This window comes from Oncorhynchus mykiss, chromosome 23 (genome assembly GCF_057628025.1).
Source record: "Oncorhynchus mykiss isolate SJ-2025 chromosome 23, ASM5762802v1, whole genome shotgun sequence".
Classification (NCBI taxonomy): Eukaryota; Metazoa; Chordata; class Actinopteri; order Salmoniformes; family Salmonidae; genus Oncorhynchus; species Oncorhynchus mykiss.
In genome coordinates, this window is record NC_143044.1 from 7,247,303 (window position 1) to 7,265,435 (window position 18,133).

An 18,133-nucleotide genomic window follows, 5' to 3' on the forward strand; every position below is an offset into this window, starting at 1 on the left:
TGAAAGCTATGATCCCTTATTGATGTCACTTGTTAAATCCATTTCAAATCAGTGTAGATGAAGGGGAGGACACAGGTTAAAAGAAGATTTTTAAGCCTCGAGACAATTTAGACATGGATTGTGTTGTGTGTGCCATTCAGAGGGTGAATGGGCAAGACCAAATATTTAAGTGCCTTTGAACGGGGTAGGTGCCGGGCGCACAGGTTTGTGTCAAGAACTGCAATGCTGCTGGGTTTTTCACGATAAACAGTTTCCGTGTGTATCAGAATGGTCCACCACCCAAAGGACATCCAGCCAACTTGACATAACTGTGAGAAGCACTGGAGTTAACATGGGCCAGCATCCCTGTGGAACGCTTTTGACACCTTGTAGAGTCCATGACCTGACTAATTGAGGCTGTTCTGAAGCCAAAAATATTAGGAAGGTGGTCTTAATATTTTGTACACTCAGTTAATATCAGTGCGTCTCACTGCTTTACAGTGGAGCGGTGCTCACAGACAAGGGCCCAGTCATTTGCCAACGCCTATAAACGCCTCAAACCAACCTTCCCACAATGTCTTTCTCCCCTCTGGAGCCCACGGTCTTTTATACATTACCAACACGTCAAATGAGAACCTTGCTTTAATGCTCTCTCACGCAATCCCAAGCTTATTTTTCAGCAAATCTAAAACGTGACTGCTATGCACTTAGTCTGTGATCTGGTATTAAAAACAAACAAACACACAAAGCACTATACCACACACTCTGCTGTGGCTGCAAGGCTATGTACAGTAGGTTGCCTGGGGGCTTAACCTTGGACCAAGACCATAGTGGTCAAGCAGCAGAAGCAATGACCGTGACCACAACCTGAGCAGCATGGTACTGACCATTGGCATCCATCACACAGATGACCATGAGCCCACAGGGATGCAGGGAAGAGAGAGAGAGAGAAAACGGGTGTGATGTATGAAAAAGAGACTACATGAATGAGAGGGACATGAAAGAGAGGGAGAAGAGGAAAACAAGGGACAAAGAAAGAGGCCGGACCAATGCGTGCGTGACAGAGCGAGAGAGAGAGAGAACATGGGATATAAAAGAGAAATAGAGACAGCAGACTGAGCAGCAGCCAAGTGGAGGCTTAAAACTACAGTGGAGTGATTCACACTGGCCCTGTGGGGTCCAGACCACTGTAGCGTAGACTAGGGCTGGGTAGTATACAGTATTTTATGATATACCGGTATTGATGCAGGGACCGGTTTGGTTTTTTACTTTACCTTCTATACCGGAATTTTTATGTTTGGTTTGTTAAACGTGATACCATGTGTAATGTCCATTTTTATAATTGTTTACTCCGCTACTTGAATCATCTCTCTCTCCGCTCTTTCTCTCTGCGCCACCTTCCACACAGACCTAGCCACGCCCCCTGTCACAACCATGAGACACTTACGTTCAGTCTGCATGGTCAATGCAGCACATGCAACAATCTTGCATGTTGCTTCTTAATATAAATCCACTAGCGTTCTATATTAGTTTGTGTTTCTTACATCTGCAAACAGCTAGTTTATCTTTGCTTAGAAAGTTGCCCTACATCTTGTGACACTAATTGTTAGCCACTAATGCCAAATCTATCTAGCTAATAAATTTACTGAGTAATAAATGCTGCAAAGCAAGAATATGTTAGCTACATGGCGTAGCTAAGAGAAAACATGCAATGTAGCCAAAGCTTATAGGGTCCCCTAGGAAACACTTATCAACACTTTAGTTCCTACCCTGTCACAATAACTCCTCCCTGGCATTTTAATTTGTTGTCATCTCAAACACTGTATTCAATGTTCCCACTAATATATTCTAACTATAGAATTAGAATAGTCATTATATTTCCATGTTTCCAACAGTTTTGCTCTAATTCGCAAGTCAAATCGCAATTGCAACATTTGGTTAAAAATAAGTCCTAGATTATATCGTGCAGCCCTACGTGGCAGTGTGGAAATTATCACAATTGAGCAGTGGTGTAAAGTACTTAAGTAAAAAATAACTTTCAAGTACTACTTAAGTCGGTTTTTGGTATCAGTACTTTGCTATTTTTTATTTTTAACAACTTTTACTTCACTACATTCCTAAAGAAAATACTGTACTTTTAACTTCATACATTTTCCCTGACACCTAAAGTACTAGTTACATTTTGAATGTGTTTAGGTTGAAATGTGTTTAGGTTGAAGTTGAATTGAACAGTATTCAAAAACTAAAAATACCATTCAATTAAAAAAAATATATACTGTGGTATAATATTTTGGCCATATCGCCCAGCCCTGGCGTAGACCTAATGGGATCAGTCTACTGGTCATGATCTGTATACCTTCACCTCTAACCTGCTGGATTTAAACCCATCACTATACGTATATACAGGTAACTGCCAAAATAAAGGAAACACCAACATAAAGAGTCTTAATAGGGTGTTGGGCCAATACGAGCCAGAACAGCTTCAACTCTATTGGAGGGATGAGACACCATTCTCCATGAGAAATTCTAGAATTGTGTGTTTTGTTGATGGTGGTGGAAAACACTGTCTCAGGCGCCACTACAGAATCTCCCATAAGTGTTTAATTGGGTTGAAATCTGGCGACTGAGACGGCCATGGCATATGGTTTACATCATTTTCATGCTCATCATACCACTCAGTGAACACTCGGGCACGGATTGTCAACCTATGGGGACATTGCCATGGTAGCTAAAATAATGGCATGCCCAGCATTTTTATATATGATGGGATGTTGATGGGATGTTAATTGCTTAATTAACTCAGGAACCACACTTGTGTGGAAGCACCTGCGTTCAATATACTTTGTATCCCTCATTTACTCATGTGTCTCCATTATTTTGGCAGTTATCCAACAGTCCCCATCTGAACTGACTTTCTCTCGATCTCGCGCTCGCTCGCTCTCCTGTTGCTTCTTCTGTTATTACCATACTGTGAAAGCACTGATCCTATCCATCTCTCCAGCTGCAGGGAGACGTCACTCCCTAGGGCCCCACACACACACACACACACACACACGCACACACACACACACACACACATACTAATCACTTCAAACACACAAACTAATGGTGATGTACTCACAATGCACTTCCCGTATCTGGTGTACTTGCGTCCTTTGTCCGACACGGTGTAGAGGTAAATGAAGTTGTCATGTGATCCCACTGCCAGCAGGGTGCCATCTGAAGGATGGAACAGGTAAATTATCCACCATATTTTATTCTCCTCCCTAACTGTTGATTGGTTTAACAATTCTCCCATCAAATCCAAGTCTACGGTTAGGATAGGGTGTAAGACAAGCTCCACCCACCTACGGAGAAGCGTATGACTGACAGCTGCTCATTGCCGTCTGTATGAATGGCCACCAGGTCTCTGGTCTCCGCATCGAGGGCGTACCACCTGGGACACGGGGGGGAGAAGAGAACATCGGCGAAAATTTAGAAGAATGGACTATTCCCATACAGGCGTGAGCGATAAGAGATGGGATTAATAGCCACTGCTGTGCTTCAGAGTTCGAGATAGGGTTAAGCTGAACTTACTTTCCTGAGTGAGTACCGATGGCCACAACAGCACCACTAGGGTGGAAGTCTGCACAGTGTCCATGCTCCTGAGAGAAAGAAACAGCAAGAGGGAAGGGAGAGACGCAATTCATACATACAAGTCATTTTTTGAGTAAGGCCTGAATCCTAACTCGAAATGTGTTTGCATGCCTTGATCTCAATAAAAAAAACTTAAAAAAAAACTTGCAGCAACATTTCAATTACGTCTGTGAACAAAAACTCTAAAAAAGGGCAGTGAATGAGCGCGTATTCTTAATCTGCAGTATAGAATAGTTCCGACAGGGAGGTATATTTAGTTCTTACATCCAGCAGCCTGGTCCATTCCAAGCAGTGGTCCACAGAGTTCCACAGGCACACCTGCCTGTCCTGGGCACAGGTGAGGAACAGGTCCTTGAAGGGGTGAGAGGCCAGCCCCCACAGCTCGTCTGTGTGACCCTAGGGGCGATAGGTCAGAGGTTGGGGGAAAAAAATGCGACACACTTGAGTAGTTAACACAGCTTGCAGAGTAGTTAACACATATTCTGTCTATTCTGTATGTCGCCCATGTTACTGTATGGGGAGAATCAAAATCCACAGTATCATGTTCCAACCAACTAAGCCATTGGAAACACACCACCACTAACGCTCGAATGACCTCCTTCACATGGGAATAGTGTGCCTCAAAGAGGGGGCAGACGAGGGGAGAAGGGGGTGGGCTCAGTTGGGTGCCCTCAAAAGAGGAGAACTAAATATCTCTGCCAAGCTGGAAAATGTATGCAAAGTTTTACCACGCAGCTCTCTGGAAAATAGCAGCGTCTCCATCGCTCTTCCTCACAGAGAAGAAACGATTGGGAAGGCAGCTAGTGAGGCGGCCGACACTGGCATCCCTACAGCAGAGCTGCCATAGCAAGGGCCCTGCAGTCCTCAATTGGCTTTAGTTCTCACACCCTGGATGTTTTACACACCTGGAGCACGTAGTGCTGGCAGTCAGCTATTCAGCAGTGAGAGAGAAATAGAAAGCGAGAAATATAAACTTCGCTCACCTGGACTTCCACCTGGAAGCCGTCATTAAACGTCCCCCTCAGGACGAAGTTACGCGACGTGCCCACCAAAAGCTGCTCGCCCTTGCCCTCAGCCACAGCACGAATGGTTCCATATTGATCAGGGACCTGCCGGGGAAACAGCTACATTGAGATGTACGTTCATATTAATCATACTGAACATGGGACATATTTACATTCGTATCTTTGCGCATAAACCACGGCGCATTGGGGTGGAACGTGTCTGTGTTGCATTCTGCACGGCCGAGACGGCACCTCTATGTCCCTCTCTGGGTTGATGCCGTGGTCCCACAGGATGATCTTGTGGTCTTTGCCCCCTCCGGTCAGCAGGGTCCCGTTCCTCATCTGACACAGAGTGAACACACTGCCATCATGGGCCTTGATCTGACGACTGATCTGGTACGCACCTACAGGGAGTGGGGGGGGGGGACAGAATGACAGACAGACAGAGAGGGGGGGAGAAGTAAAATTGCCCAGAAGGAAAGAGGAGGGAGAGGAATGAGAGAGGCTTGTAAAACAGCTCACAGCAGAGATTTCTGGGAATAGGATAGCACAAATAGTTGACATTCGTTAGTGTGGTTTATACACCACGCTACAGGCCAGCTCTTGTTGTTTTCTCAGGGGAGCATTTGAGGGGGGGGGTGAAAGAGGGTGCGCGCACGCGCGCGGTTAAGAAGATAGCTGTGGAAGGCATGTTCGAATGAGTGCGAGCACGCACGTCTGTGTGCGCGCGTGGTCTAGGTTTGATGTGTCTACATTCTCCACATTCTGATGATCCCTCCTCCTGTTACAAGATATTCTCTGCTGACAACACAGACAGATGCACAGCGAGGGAGGCCCATTCCTCAAGGCTAGTTACACTGAACCTGAGGCAGTGGAATTCTCAATGGGGGTAATATTGTGTGGCATTGGGAGGGTGCGTGTAGAATTAACGTGCATCAGATAAGTGTTTCTGTATCGCTTGTGCTCCCCCACACTGGCATGACCTTCATCCCTGCAGAGCTCAGACAGATGTGGACCCACACACTCAATCAAGCATTCCCGCGCACACACACATACTGTACACGCGTCACAGGAGCCCGCTGAGGGGAGAACGGCTCATAATAATGGCAGGAACAGAGCAAATGGAACGGGATCAAAAAAACAGTACAAGTTCATGTGTTTGATCCATTCGATACCGTTCCACTGATTCCGCTCCAGCCCGTACCACGAGCCCCGTCCTCCCCAATTAAAAAGGTGAAACCAAGTTCCTGTGAGACACATGCATTCCCACCGTCTAGCCACCGGGGACGCTCAGGTAAACAAAAAGAGATGAACAGTTTTTATCCATGGCGCCTGGCCCTAGCCCTGCTCATCCAGTTCCCCTGTACGCCACAACCAAAACTATTACTGCTCAAACCTTCCCCAACACCCTCCGTCCCCCGGGCACTCTGGCCTGCCAACACGCACACCCACTCTCCTTCCCCCGCCACACTTTTATTTTCCCTTCCGTGTCTCTCCTTCAAAGGCTGTTTTCTTTTCGCCAGTCTCAAACCACCCTCTTCCAGTCGCTCTCCTCTGTGGCTGAGACTCACTGGGAAGGTTTCGCCACTTGTGTTACTCATGTGGGCATGTACGATAAATGGTCAGACGGTTTTTCCCAAAGTGACTAAAGTTTAAAACAAATATTCAGTAGGCTTCACATGGCTTGCGAGGGAACCAAACCCGCACTCCTGGTGTTAGAAAGCACCGTGCTCCAATCAACCGTGCCATCGGTACTGTAGCACTATACGGCCGGGTGTAGGGACTGCCTGCGAGGTTTAAAGTACAGTGGAAGGTATATGAGGTATTGTGTGATAGTGTACCTTTGGATCCCTTTCCCTGGGGCCGGCTCCACTAGGTCGAGGGAGTCCGTTTGTGATGTTCAAGGTACAGTGTAAGCTAGAAGGTGTACGGTGTACCTTTGGGGCCTTTCCCTGGGGCCGGCTCCACTGTGCTCCGGCTCCATATCAACATGACGCCTCCAGAGTCTCCAGTCAGGATGTCCCCGTTGTTGAGGAAGGCCAGACACTGAACGAACTTGGGCTTCTCGTATTTCTGAAACGGGACAGGGGGAGACGGGAGAATGAAATGTCTGTGTAATAATTGTCGTCTGTGTTTAGTGCAGAGAAAGAGACTGTATTCATGTATGGGTAAAGGTATACGTTACATTCTAGCGTCACATTGTTTTTAAGTTTTTCACTTTTGGTGACACGTAGGGGTGTGGAGAGTACTCGGACAAAACAAGTATCATAGCGAATGGAGAATTTTCCAAATACGATTGTGATTTTTTTTTTTTTTTTGTAACTATCCATGTTCTGAAAAAATGTATGGTCAGCTCCCAGCACAATTGTGTACAACTGCAGGCCGCAATTCGGGGCGGTTCTGCATGTGCTCATTCGGGCCCTGAATTGCGGGCTGCAATCAGCTTGGCTCAAGTGGATATTTTTAAGTAATTTAAGTTTTTAAGAACTGGACAAGTGGAAAAATGTCCTCACCCCGAAGATGCCCTGCTTGCGTGCCAGCGAGGTGCCAGCCCAGGTCCAAAAGAAGATGTGTGACTTGCCACAGGTTACTATGGTGTTGGCATCAGTAGGGTGGAACTCCACCGCAAGGACCACCTCATTTGTAGACTAGAGGAGGTGAAACAGTCAAAAACAAAATCTATTTCAGAACCAAATCAAATGCTTTACGTATTTTAGGCAGAATTGCACCGCATAAAAACACCCCAGGTTTCCCGGACCTTGATTTCAGCAATTTTGGATTTCTTCTGCCAGTCCCAGACAGTCAACATGTGGTCGTTACAATCATCAATCACTGCCAGGTGTGTACCGGAGTCCTGTAGGAGAAAGGCAGGGTATGTCACGTCAGCAAAGCTTGTATGAAACACAGATCCTATTGTCTGCAATGCAGTTAACATGGCATAACATAATAATATAATTCCAGTTTAGGCCTACATATTCACAGATACAGTATGTATGTAAGTGAGAGGGCATGGAAATCTAAAGATGAATCCACATGTTGCAAAATGGCCATAAAGCAGGCAGGACTAAACAATACTCTTCTAAGTGGTTAGCCATGGAGTAGACTTGGCATAATGGTATCGACAACAGCATAAGATCACCTTCATTCAAGCTTTACCATTATTTGATAGGGAAAATCCACTGCTTAGTTAGACCTTTGATCACATAAGGGGATAATGAATCACTTAGAATGCGTAACTGTGTTTGTTTGTATGGGAAATGGGTCACGGTGTGTTTGTCGGTTTGCGTCTGAAGGGAGCCAGACATTAAAAGCTGTGTTCCGGAATGTGCTAACTGAGGACAAAGAGAGAATAGGAACATTAAACTACTACTGATTAGAGAACCTATTGATGTATTCAATACCGCAATAACACCAGTCTGGCCAACTAGCCTGATTATGAAAAGGCTCAGTCCAGAAACACACAGCACCTAGAACCCCAGAACTGAGTAGAACCTCTAATCTAGATCCACTGGCTGTGATGTGAGTGTGTGATCTATCAGATGCGTTGTGATATGGACCCTTCCCAGACAGAATGGGGTTTCATTTAATGTACTTCACCAGTTCCCACAAATCGCATAATGACTAACACTTCCTGGATTATACCATTAGAGGTGCTACGGGTACCCACCGCCTTGGAGAAGGCCAGGGAGCCCACCCCTCTCTCAAACGTGCCCAGGCCGATGACCTGCAGGGTGGACAGGCTCACCGAGTCCCACACCCTCACGTGGGGCTGCAGCGGCTAAAGAGGGAGAAGAGGAGATACACATGATATAACAAGCCATCACTGCAGCCAAACTCAGACACTATGGCTGCATTTGCAGTATACTCTTTTCACAGCATCCTTTCCTTGTTTCCTTCCCTTCACAAATCACTGGTAGGTGAGGAGGAGAAGAGAACACAAACATCTTTTTTGTAGATAAAAGGACTGGACAGATTCCCACCCAAATTGCTTTTCATCTATCATATCCTCTAAGATCAGTGGTCATGATGGAATGGGGGAAGGAGGTGAGGAAAGGAAGCCATTTTTTAGAAAAAACTTGAGAAAGACTAACAAGTAGTCAGTGAGTGAGTGGTGCGGGATCCAGGCTGGCTGACAGGCAGGATACTCTTCTACAGAGTCCTTCCAGGAAGGTTAGAGGCAGTTTGGCATGTTTAGACCCAGAGAGCTTAAATATAATTAGTTGCATGAGCGCACTGATTGTTGGTGTGGTTGAGTAAATATGGAGCACCTGTGTCTGGGTCTGTGCCTGTCAAAGACGTGAGTGAGCCTGATTGTGCAAAACGCGAGCAGAAATACTATAACCGTACACAAGAAGAGACCTCGTGCAAACAAGGATTATGCTGTTCAACACAACCACAGGTGTCTCGCCGTATTCGGCGGGTTGGAATAAGACTACTAAACTCACTTGGAAAAACCCATGGCGTTACATAGGTGACATTTGAGCCCTGTGACTTGCCCATTGTGTGTGTGTGTGTGTGTATGAATGATAGGAAAGAAAACAGCATATGTGCTCCTAAATCCAGAGGAACAAACATGAAATGTACATGAACAAAGAAATATCACACATGCGAACATACTATTAAAGCATTTAGCTAGCAGGAAGTCAGGGGGTTAGTAATGGGTGAGGTGGTGGGAGTGTGACTCACCCGGCCGTCCTTGTCCACTCCCGCAATCTGTCCCGTGGCAATGCGGATCTTATCGGGATGAACAGCAAGGCTAGTGAGTTAAACGGAGAGTGAGACAGAGAGAGAGAGTGAGAGAGCAAGAGAAAATCATAGACGGATAGAAATGAGACACAAAAACATGAATAGATTGTCAAACCAATAACATTTATTTTTTTATGTCGTAAACTACCTCCCTATTGAAAACCCCTACAGTCAAAAACAATCGTAATGAGAGGAGTATGTCAGATGTAAAATTAAGTTGAGAGGGAGCTGCTAGACTGAGCTGACCCGTTTGCCTGTCTGGCACACAGCCTGATGGGAGGAAGTGAGGCTTTTCGTTTCAAACAAAGGCAGTTTTGAATCAGGGTTCTGCCAGCACAAGGACTAATTTGTCTCTTCCACCCAGACAGAAGACGTGTATATCTCATTTGCATAGTCTTTATCTTAAGAGGCCTCTGAGAGGATGGAACCTGGAGACAGTTAAGCTGAACCATCGTGTCTGTGACAACTATTTGCTTAATCTACATTAAAAAGGTTTTGTAATGAAGTGTTTGTACATTATTCAGACCCTGGGGGACACATTGTTGTATCATCTGAATCTAGTGTACACCCGTGATGGTGTGTATAAGCTACTGTAGGAATTCATTACCTGATACTACACAACGAAGGCTGAACAATACTACCAGCTCACCATTTGACACAGTCAGTGTGGCCAAGGTAGTGGCGCTGTGTTCTCTCCTCGTAGTTGAAGAGCACGACCACGGAGGCTATGAAGTATACACTCTCCCCTGTAGGGAGCAGGTACACGTTGGCTCTGCAGTCTCTCCCCCTGTAGCCATACCTGACATAAGGACTCAAGGAACCACAACAGTATTCTCCTTTCCATCATCTGCCACGTGAAAACAACTGGACAGGTCGAAAGTGAAGACCTATAAGGCCTCCACCTTTTTGCTTTGGACATCTGTCTCCGAGCCCAGGGACCCACAGACAGACAAGAGGGAGAGACCGAAGGCCAGGGACACACGGAGTAACAGTGTTTGGGACCAGGCACCGCCAAGAAGAAAGGATACACCCACTCAAGTTTGAGTTTCTCCGGAGGCAGCTCTGTGCGCACGTCTTCATAGTTCTCCACGTCCGCAGGGATGTACATAGTGATGGGGCGACCTCGCATGAACATCTTGATGTAATCTCCCTCTGCGAACGAGCCGGACAAAACATTTTTTTTTATAGCAAGCTATATCACGATCGCCATTTTGACTCGCTACATAGAGAGGGATTCTGGTAACACTAAACCCGTGCTTTTGCAAACACATTCAAAATACAGTATTAGCACAGGTATAAGTATAAGCAAGTATAAGTACTTTCAAATACTATTTGAAAGTATTCAGGCAGGCTAGAGCAAACACTCAAAGAAGCAGGCCTGAGTAGTGGTGGTTCATGTTTCCCCTTAACAGAAAACCCTGTTACGGTAAAGCATTAAAAATGACTGTGGGTCAGACAAATACCTCTTGTTTAATAATGGTTCATATAGAGTCATGAGTCAGAGAGCGTAAGTGAGAGTGCATGACATGACTTTAGTCCACGAACCCAAAGATATCTGCAGCGTGACTGCTCAACACCCTCCGCACCGTCACACACAACCACTTACACTTATTTTTTGTGTGTCCCTGGCCTTCGGTTTTTTGAACATAAAAACCTACAAAAGCCTTGAAAACCTTAAAGAGTTCAGTTAGTGTGGTGCACGTGCTTTCCACTCATCCAGGGATGAGATACTGCATAGACCGAGATAGATATACAGATAGAGGGCGAGTCAGACAGAGAGAAGCGTCGGATGCCGTGCAGTGGAGCAAAGCAGCGAGTCAGCAACCCCAAACTCAGCTGAAATAAGAAAACGTGACGGGGGGAGAGAAAAAAAGAAAAGATAGGGAAAAGAGAGCAAAAGGAGGGGGGTGAGGGTGGGTAGATTAGTGGTAGACAGGGATCAGTGGAATGTGTGTGTTTCTACTCTCCTAGTGAGAGAGGACGAAAGGGAGATGGTTGGACGGGGGCCAAACTCACAAAATAGAGCGAGGGCTTTCTTCCAGTTTTCCCAGATTGAGGAGGAGCATACAGTAGACTCAAACTGAAGGGCCAGAATTAATCCCAGGACCTACCTAGTTATTACTAGTCAGAATGTACTGGTATCACTAAAGGCCAACACACTGCCTTGGACACTGTAATAAGTTTAGCCATTGTCTGCAGTATTCTTCTTAACTAATCCATTCCCCCTACTGCACAGTGCATTCGGAAAGTATTCAGACCCCTTCACTTTTTCCACATTACGTTACAGCTTTATTACTCTAAAATTAATTACATTGTTTTTTCCCCCTCAATCTACACACAAATCCCCATAACCCCATAATGACGAAGCAAAAACAGGTATTCAGACACTTTACTTTGGTGGAGCACCTTTGGCAGCGATTACAGTCTCGAGTCTACTTGGGTATGACGCTACAAGCTTGGCACACCTGTATTTGGGGAGATTCTCCCATTCTTCACTGCAAATCCTCTCAAGCTCTGTTAGGTTGGATGGGGAGCGTCACTGAGCAGCTATTTTCATGTGTCTCCAGAGGTGTTCGATCGGTTTCAAGTCCGGACTCTGGCTGGGCCAGGACATTCAAAGACTTGTCCCGAAGCCACTCCTGCGTTGCCTCTACCGTCGCCCCCAGTCTGAGGTCCTGAGTGCTTTGGAGCAGGTTTTCTCTCTGTACTTCGCTGCGTTCATCTTTGCCACTGAAAAACATCCCCAGAGAATGATGCTGCCACCACCATGCAGGTTTCCTCCAGACGTGACACTTTGCATTCAGTCCAAAGAGTTCAATCTTGGTTTCATCAGATCAGAGAATCTGGTTTATCATGGTCTAAGAGTCCTTTATGTGCCTTTTGGCAAACTGCAAGCAGACTGTCATGTGCATTTTACTGAGGAGTGGCTTCAGTCTAACCACTCTACTATAAAAGGCCTGATTTGTGGAGTGCTGCAAAGATGGTTGTCCTTCTGGAAGGTTCTCCCATCCCTGCAGAGGAGCTCTGTCAGAGTGACCATCGGGTTCTTGGTCACCTGCCTGACCAAGGCCTTTCTCTCCCGATTGCTCAGTTTGGCCGGGCGGCCAGCTCTAGGAAGAGTCTTGGGGGTTCTAAACTTCTTCCATTTAAGAATGATGGAGGCCACTGTGTTCTTGGGGACCTTCAATACTGCAGAAATATTTTGGTACCCTTCCCCAGATCTGTGCCCCGACACAGTCCTGTCTCGGAGCTCCACAGCCAATTCATTCGACCTCATGGCTTGGTGTTTGATCTGACATGCACTGTCAACTGTGGAACCTTATATAGACAGGTGTGTGCCTTTCCAAATCATGTCCAATGAACTGAATTTACCACAAGTGGACTACAATCAAGTTGCAGAAACATCAAGGATGATAAATGGAAACAGGTTGCACCGGCTTTGTCATTATGGGGTATTGTGTGTAGATTGATGAGGAAAATGTTTATTTAATCAATTTTCAGAATAAGGCCGTAACGTTACACAACGGGAAAAAAGTCAAGTGGCCTGAATACTCTCCAGATGTACTGTGTCTGTGGTCAATAATGCCAGGAAATGGCTGAATTCGTTGAACTAGCTGAATTCCAGTCCAAAGTGTGTCTGTGGAGGTAAACGAGCACCCCAGCCAGCAGACTCAGGACCAACCACCTTCCTCACATGACCAGAAGCAACCTTTCTGAGCAAGAGTGGGAGACTTTTAACCAGACGACACTCTGCTAAGTGGCAAAGGCGGGGCAGGGCATACTGGCACAGCTATGCCTTTTATGTCGGGCATCGCCTGATGACAATAAATGGAGGAGGGTGAGGAGGTAGAGGGAGGGGGGGGATTGAGAAAGAGAGAGATTCTGTCTGTGTTTGACATGATAAAGAGAATGTCAGAGTTAGATAGACAAGCCAAAAAGCAGAGAGGGTGGGGCAAGCGCTCGTCCCAAGGCTGGCAGCTCTCCTCGCTATCTGACAACTTACCTGCTTGGCTGTTTTTCTCACGGGTTGACATTTTGGCTGGTCATGAGACAGAAACAATGTCACTCACACACAACGATAGTACACAGGGGAGAAGAGCTAGAATGATCTGAAGACAGCAACGATGACTAGTTGGGTCTACACAATAGGATGAAGGACTATGTGGAAGGAAAGGGGACATGTTTGAAAAGAACAACAAGACGCTAAGGCTTTGAAATACAGCTCTTCTCTTACCTAAAAAATATACTCTCAAACCTACAGTACAGCACAGCGTTTTCATAAGCCCAACGAGAGCACACTTTAGGGCTATATCCCATCCTATTGTACAGCTGAATTAATAAACGATCTGGTTGTCAACAGATGTGCCAATTGTGTCGGTATACCGCAGTACACACATTGGGGAGAGCAAGTATTTTATACACTGCCGATTTTGCAGGTTTTCCTACTTACAAAACATGTAGATGTCTAATTTTTATCATAGGTACACTTCAACTGTGAGAGACAGAATCTAAAACAAAAATCCAGAAAACCACATTATATGATTTTTCAGTAATTAATTTGCATTTTATTGCATTACATAAGTATTTGATCACCTACCAACCATTAAGAATTCCAGCTCTCACAGACTTGCTAGTTTTTTTAAGAACCCCTCCTGTTCTCCACTCATTACCTGTATTAACAGCACCTGTTTGAACTCGTTACCTGTATAAAAAGACACCTGTCCACACACTCAATCAAACAGACTCCAACCTCTCCACAATGGCCAAGACCAGAGAGGGTGTAATGACATCAGGGATAACATTGTAGACCTGCACAAGGCTGGGATGGGCTACAGGACAATAGGCAAGCAGCTTGGTGAGAAGGCAACAACTGTTGGCGCAATTATTAGAAAATGGAAGAAGTTCAAGATGACGGTCAATCACCCTCGGTCTGGGACTCCATGCAAGATCTCACCTCGTGGGGTGATGAGGAAGGTGAGGGATCAGCCCAGAACTACACGGCAGGACCTGGTCAATGACCTGAAGAGAGCTGGGACCACAGTCTCAAAGAAAACCATTAGTAACACACTACGCCGTCATGGATTAAAATCCTGCAGCGCACGCAAGGTCCCCCTGCTCATGCCAGCGCATGTCCAGGCCCGTCTGAAGTTTGCCAATGACCATCTGGATGATCCAGAGGAGGAATGGGAGAAGGTCATGTGGTCTGATGAGACAAAAATATAGCTTTTTGGTCTAAACTCCACTCGCCGTGTTTGGAGGAAGAAGAAGGATGAGTACAACCCCAAGGACACCATCCCAACCGTGAAGCATGGAGGTGGAAACATAATTCTTTGGCGATGCTTTTCTGCAAAGGGGAAAGGACGACTGCACCGTATTGAGGGGAGGATGGATGGGGCCATGTATCAGGAGATCTTGGCCAACAACCTCCTTCCCTCAGTAAGAGCATTGAAGATGGGTCGTGGCTGGGTCTTCCAGCATGACAACGACCCGAAACACACAGCCAGGGCAACTAAGGATTGGCTCCATAAGAAGCATCTCAAGGTCCTGGATTGATCTAGCCAGTCTCCAGACCTAAACCCAATTGAAAATCTTTGGAGGGAGCTGAATGTCCGTATTGCCCAGCGACAGCCCCGAAACCTGAAGGATCTGGAGAAGGTCTGTATGGAGGAATGGAGGAGAGGGTCAAAATCCCTGCTGTAGTGTGTGCAAACCTGGTCAAGAACTACAGGAAACGTATGATCTCTGTAATTGCCAACAAAGGTTTCTGTACCAAATATTAAGTTATGTTTTTCTGATGTATCAAATACTTATATCATGCAATAAAATGCAAATTAATTATTTAAAAATCATACAATGTGATTTTCTGGATTTTTGTTTTAGATTCCATCTCCCACAGTTGAAGTGTACCTATGGTATACATTACAGACCTCTACATGCTTTGTAAGTAGGAAAACTTGCAATATCGGCAGTGTATCAAATACTTGTTCTCCCCACTGTAGCTCTAGCGGTTCCATTACGCAGCGGTGGATGACGAACTTAGAAGAGAGAGTATATTCACCTTGGCTGATCACTGGGTCTTTATGCCTGGACGAGAATGGAGAAATAACAATCAAGGTCAGACTGTGATTTGAGAGTACAAAACAAGTAAAGGTTATCTGACAGCTGGGCCAATTTAACAGCGTTCTCTATTAGGGAGGGACTTTGGATGAACACAATATAGGGAATTAAGGGGCGATTCTTGGATGATATTACACTATCTGAAAAGAAACTCTAGCTAATGAATACCCCATAAACGAAATGCAGGCTCACCTCTTAGTACAAAACATAGACCGGAATTCAATTATTGTGCATCACCGTACTTGCATTACACTTTCACACCTATGTTTACAACAGATTTGTGAAGCGCGTCCCATCAGCCACTCACTTGTCTGCATTCTTCACCACCTTGGCCAGCAGTTTGGAGGTGGAAGCAGCCTTCACCAGCTTGTTCCTGCTCTCCTCGCCACTCTCCCAGGTACTACTCTGTGAACGCTCCATTCCCGTGCCTCGCTTCGCACTGTGACCCCTACACACACAGAGGGTACAGAGTGCACACAAAAAAAATAAACAGTTTGTTTTATACCACAGAGACGGATAGAGAGGGGAAGAGAGAAAGACAGTTGGCTAGACAGAAAGAAAGCTGGAGTATGGATGAGTGTCATGGTGAGTTTCTTGAATTTGTTCAATTAGTGGAACTGTAAAAAGTGCATTAAAAGTGTGCAACGGTGAACTACATATTTTTGTTTGTTGCAGTTTTATGCCATATACATTAAAAGTACAGCCCAGAGCCTGAACCTGACCAGGCCACCAAGTGACCTGACAAGGAAAAGAAAAACACTGTACCTTTAATGCACTTAATTCAAATGGAATTATTTCACTCATGGTACGCATCTTTTTAGGGTTAATCTGGACCTGAAACAGACGCGCGCAAATGCAGAGATACAGATGCCTCAGGAGGTACCCAGGTGAGTAGCAGGCAACCCTCAGGGGTAGAATCGATACCTGCTGATGTAGCCGGGCACACAGGGGAAAGCCCACCCCAGTCACAGGTTAGTACACACAGGCTGGCAGAACAAGTCAAACCCCTCCCCAGGCTTCAGCAGACAGAGGAGGTCAGTGAGTTTGGCTGTAAGAATAACACTGCAAGTCAAGTGAAGAATGGAAGGTTTAGAGAATGGCTAGAGAAGAGAGAGAACAGCGAGAGAACAGCGAGAGAACAGCGAGAGAGAGAGAGAGAGAAAGAGCATGAGCGTGAAGAACATGGCGTTTTGTTCTACCTCCAGGGGGCCATAGTGACACTGAGGGGGCAGATAGGACTGGGGCTGAATGTTGGGGGAGCGGTGGTGGTTTAACAACGTTACACTGCTTCATTTACAGAGTCTGTACTCTCTCCTTATCTACTGTGCGGTGAGGGAGAGACAGGGACAGGAAGGTAAAGACACCCAGACATCCTCTGCTTATTCTAACTGCCTGCATGGAATTTGGCGGGAAAATAACAACCTAGCCCGAACAGAATTTCTCCATAACCCTACTACACGCACGCACGCACGCACGCAGTACTGGTACAGTATCATTGCTCTACAGAGTGTAGAAAACATTAAGAACACCTGCCCTTTCCATGACACAGACGGACCAGGCGAATCCAGGTGAAAGCTACGATCCCTTATTGATGTCACTTGCTAAATGAACTTCAAAATCAGTGTAGATGAAGGGCAGGGGACAGGTTCAAGAAAGATATTTAAGCCTTAAGACAATTGAGACATGGGTTGTGTACATTTGTACGTCTTACCCACAAACGGGGTATGGTACTAGGAGCCAGGGACACCAGTTTGAGTGTGTGAAGATCTGCAATGCTGCTGGGTTTTTCACACTCAACAGTTTCCCACGTGTATCAAGAATGGTCCACCACCCAAAGGACATCCAGCCAACTTGACGCAACTCTGGGAAGCATTGGAGTCAACATGGGCCAGAATTCCTGTGGAACGCTTTCGAAACCTTGTAGAGTCCATGACCTGACGAATGTAGGCTGTTCTGAGGCCAAAACGGGGTGCAAATCAATATTAGGAAGGTGTTCTTAATGTTTTGTACACTCTGTGTCTGTTGGTTAAAAGCCCTGAATGGTCCACTCACATCTTCAAAAATAGGAACAGAAGCGCACTTGATACTTTCAATCCAACCAGAGGATTGAATAGCATGGGAAAGGACCATTTAAGAGTTAAATATCACCCTATAATACTCATCCCCAGAAAGAGCCCCGACTGTGCACTGCGCTGCTTAGAAGCCTGGCCCATTTCAGATTTTTTGACACACACACACACTTGCCAGCGGATGAGTTTTCCGGGCTAACGTTCTTGGCACAGCAGCGGCCCTGACTAATATCCTGTCACTTGCCCAGTCTAATGGGCAACGATGGGTTCACGGGTACTCTTTGTGAAACTTAATTGGTTCTCAATGTTTCTGAGAATAATTTATATTGATCTGTGTTATGGGTAATGAGTGCGAAGGCAGTGCTTCGATTAGTGAGAGCAGTCGGTCTGGAGCGTGTGTGTTGGCGTGTGTGTGAGAGTCTAGGGCTGGTGTGTGTGTGTGTGTGTGTGTGTGTATGCATCCGAGTGGGTGTCCTGAATGGTACGAAGCACAGCTAGTACATGACAGATAGGGCCTCTCCTATTCCTAATGGAGAGAGGGCTCAAACTGTTGCAGATGAGTGCAGAAGGGTCAAATGCTAA

The 18,133-nt window shown here is 45.9% G+C and overlaps 1 protein-coding gene across 8 annotated transcripts in view; it reads right to left on the reverse strand.

Moving 5' to 3' along the window:
* The window catches only part of LOC110502345 (EMAP like 4), an 83,862-nt gene that overhangs the window by 11,117 nt on the left and 54,612 nt on the right, over positions 1 to 18,133 (reverse strand). For 4 of the 8 annotated variants that reach the window (XM_090216678.1, XM_021580292.3, XM_021580289.3 and 1 more), the window contains 16 exons: positions 15,790 to 15,930; positions 15,424 to 15,449; positions 13,369 to 13,404; positions 10,394 to 10,517; positions 10,015 to 10,164; positions 9,306 to 9,375; positions 8,287 to 8,397; positions 7,378 to 7,473; positions 7,133 to 7,267; positions 6,557 to 6,692; positions 4,872 to 5,023; positions 4,599 to 4,724; positions 3,880 to 4,011; positions 3,556 to 3,623; positions 3,327 to 3,415; positions 3,101 to 3,198 (listed from right to left, as the gene is read on the reverse strand). In XM_090216678.1, coding sequence (XP_090072804.1) covers positions 3,101 to 3,198; positions 3,327 to 3,415; positions 3,556 to 3,623; positions 3,880 to 4,011; positions 4,599 to 4,724; positions 4,872 to 5,023; positions 6,557 to 6,692; positions 7,133 to 7,267; positions 7,378 to 7,473; positions 8,287 to 8,397; positions 9,306 to 9,375; positions 10,015 to 10,164; positions 10,394 to 10,517; positions 13,369 to 13,404; positions 15,424 to 15,449; positions 15,790 to 15,930 — 1,690 coding nt within the window. The remainder of the gene's footprint in view (positions 1 to 3,100; positions 3,199 to 3,326; positions 3,416 to 3,555; positions 3,624 to 3,879; positions 4,012 to 4,598; positions 4,725 to 4,871; positions 5,024 to 6,556; positions 6,693 to 7,132; positions 7,268 to 7,377; positions 7,474 to 8,286; positions 8,398 to 9,305; positions 9,376 to 10,014; positions 10,165 to 10,393; positions 10,518 to 13,368; positions 13,405 to 15,423; positions 15,450 to 15,789; positions 15,931 to 18,133) is intronic. The other 4 variants (XM_090216679.1, XM_090216677.1, XM_021580290.3 and 1 more) reach the window with 1 other exon arrangement.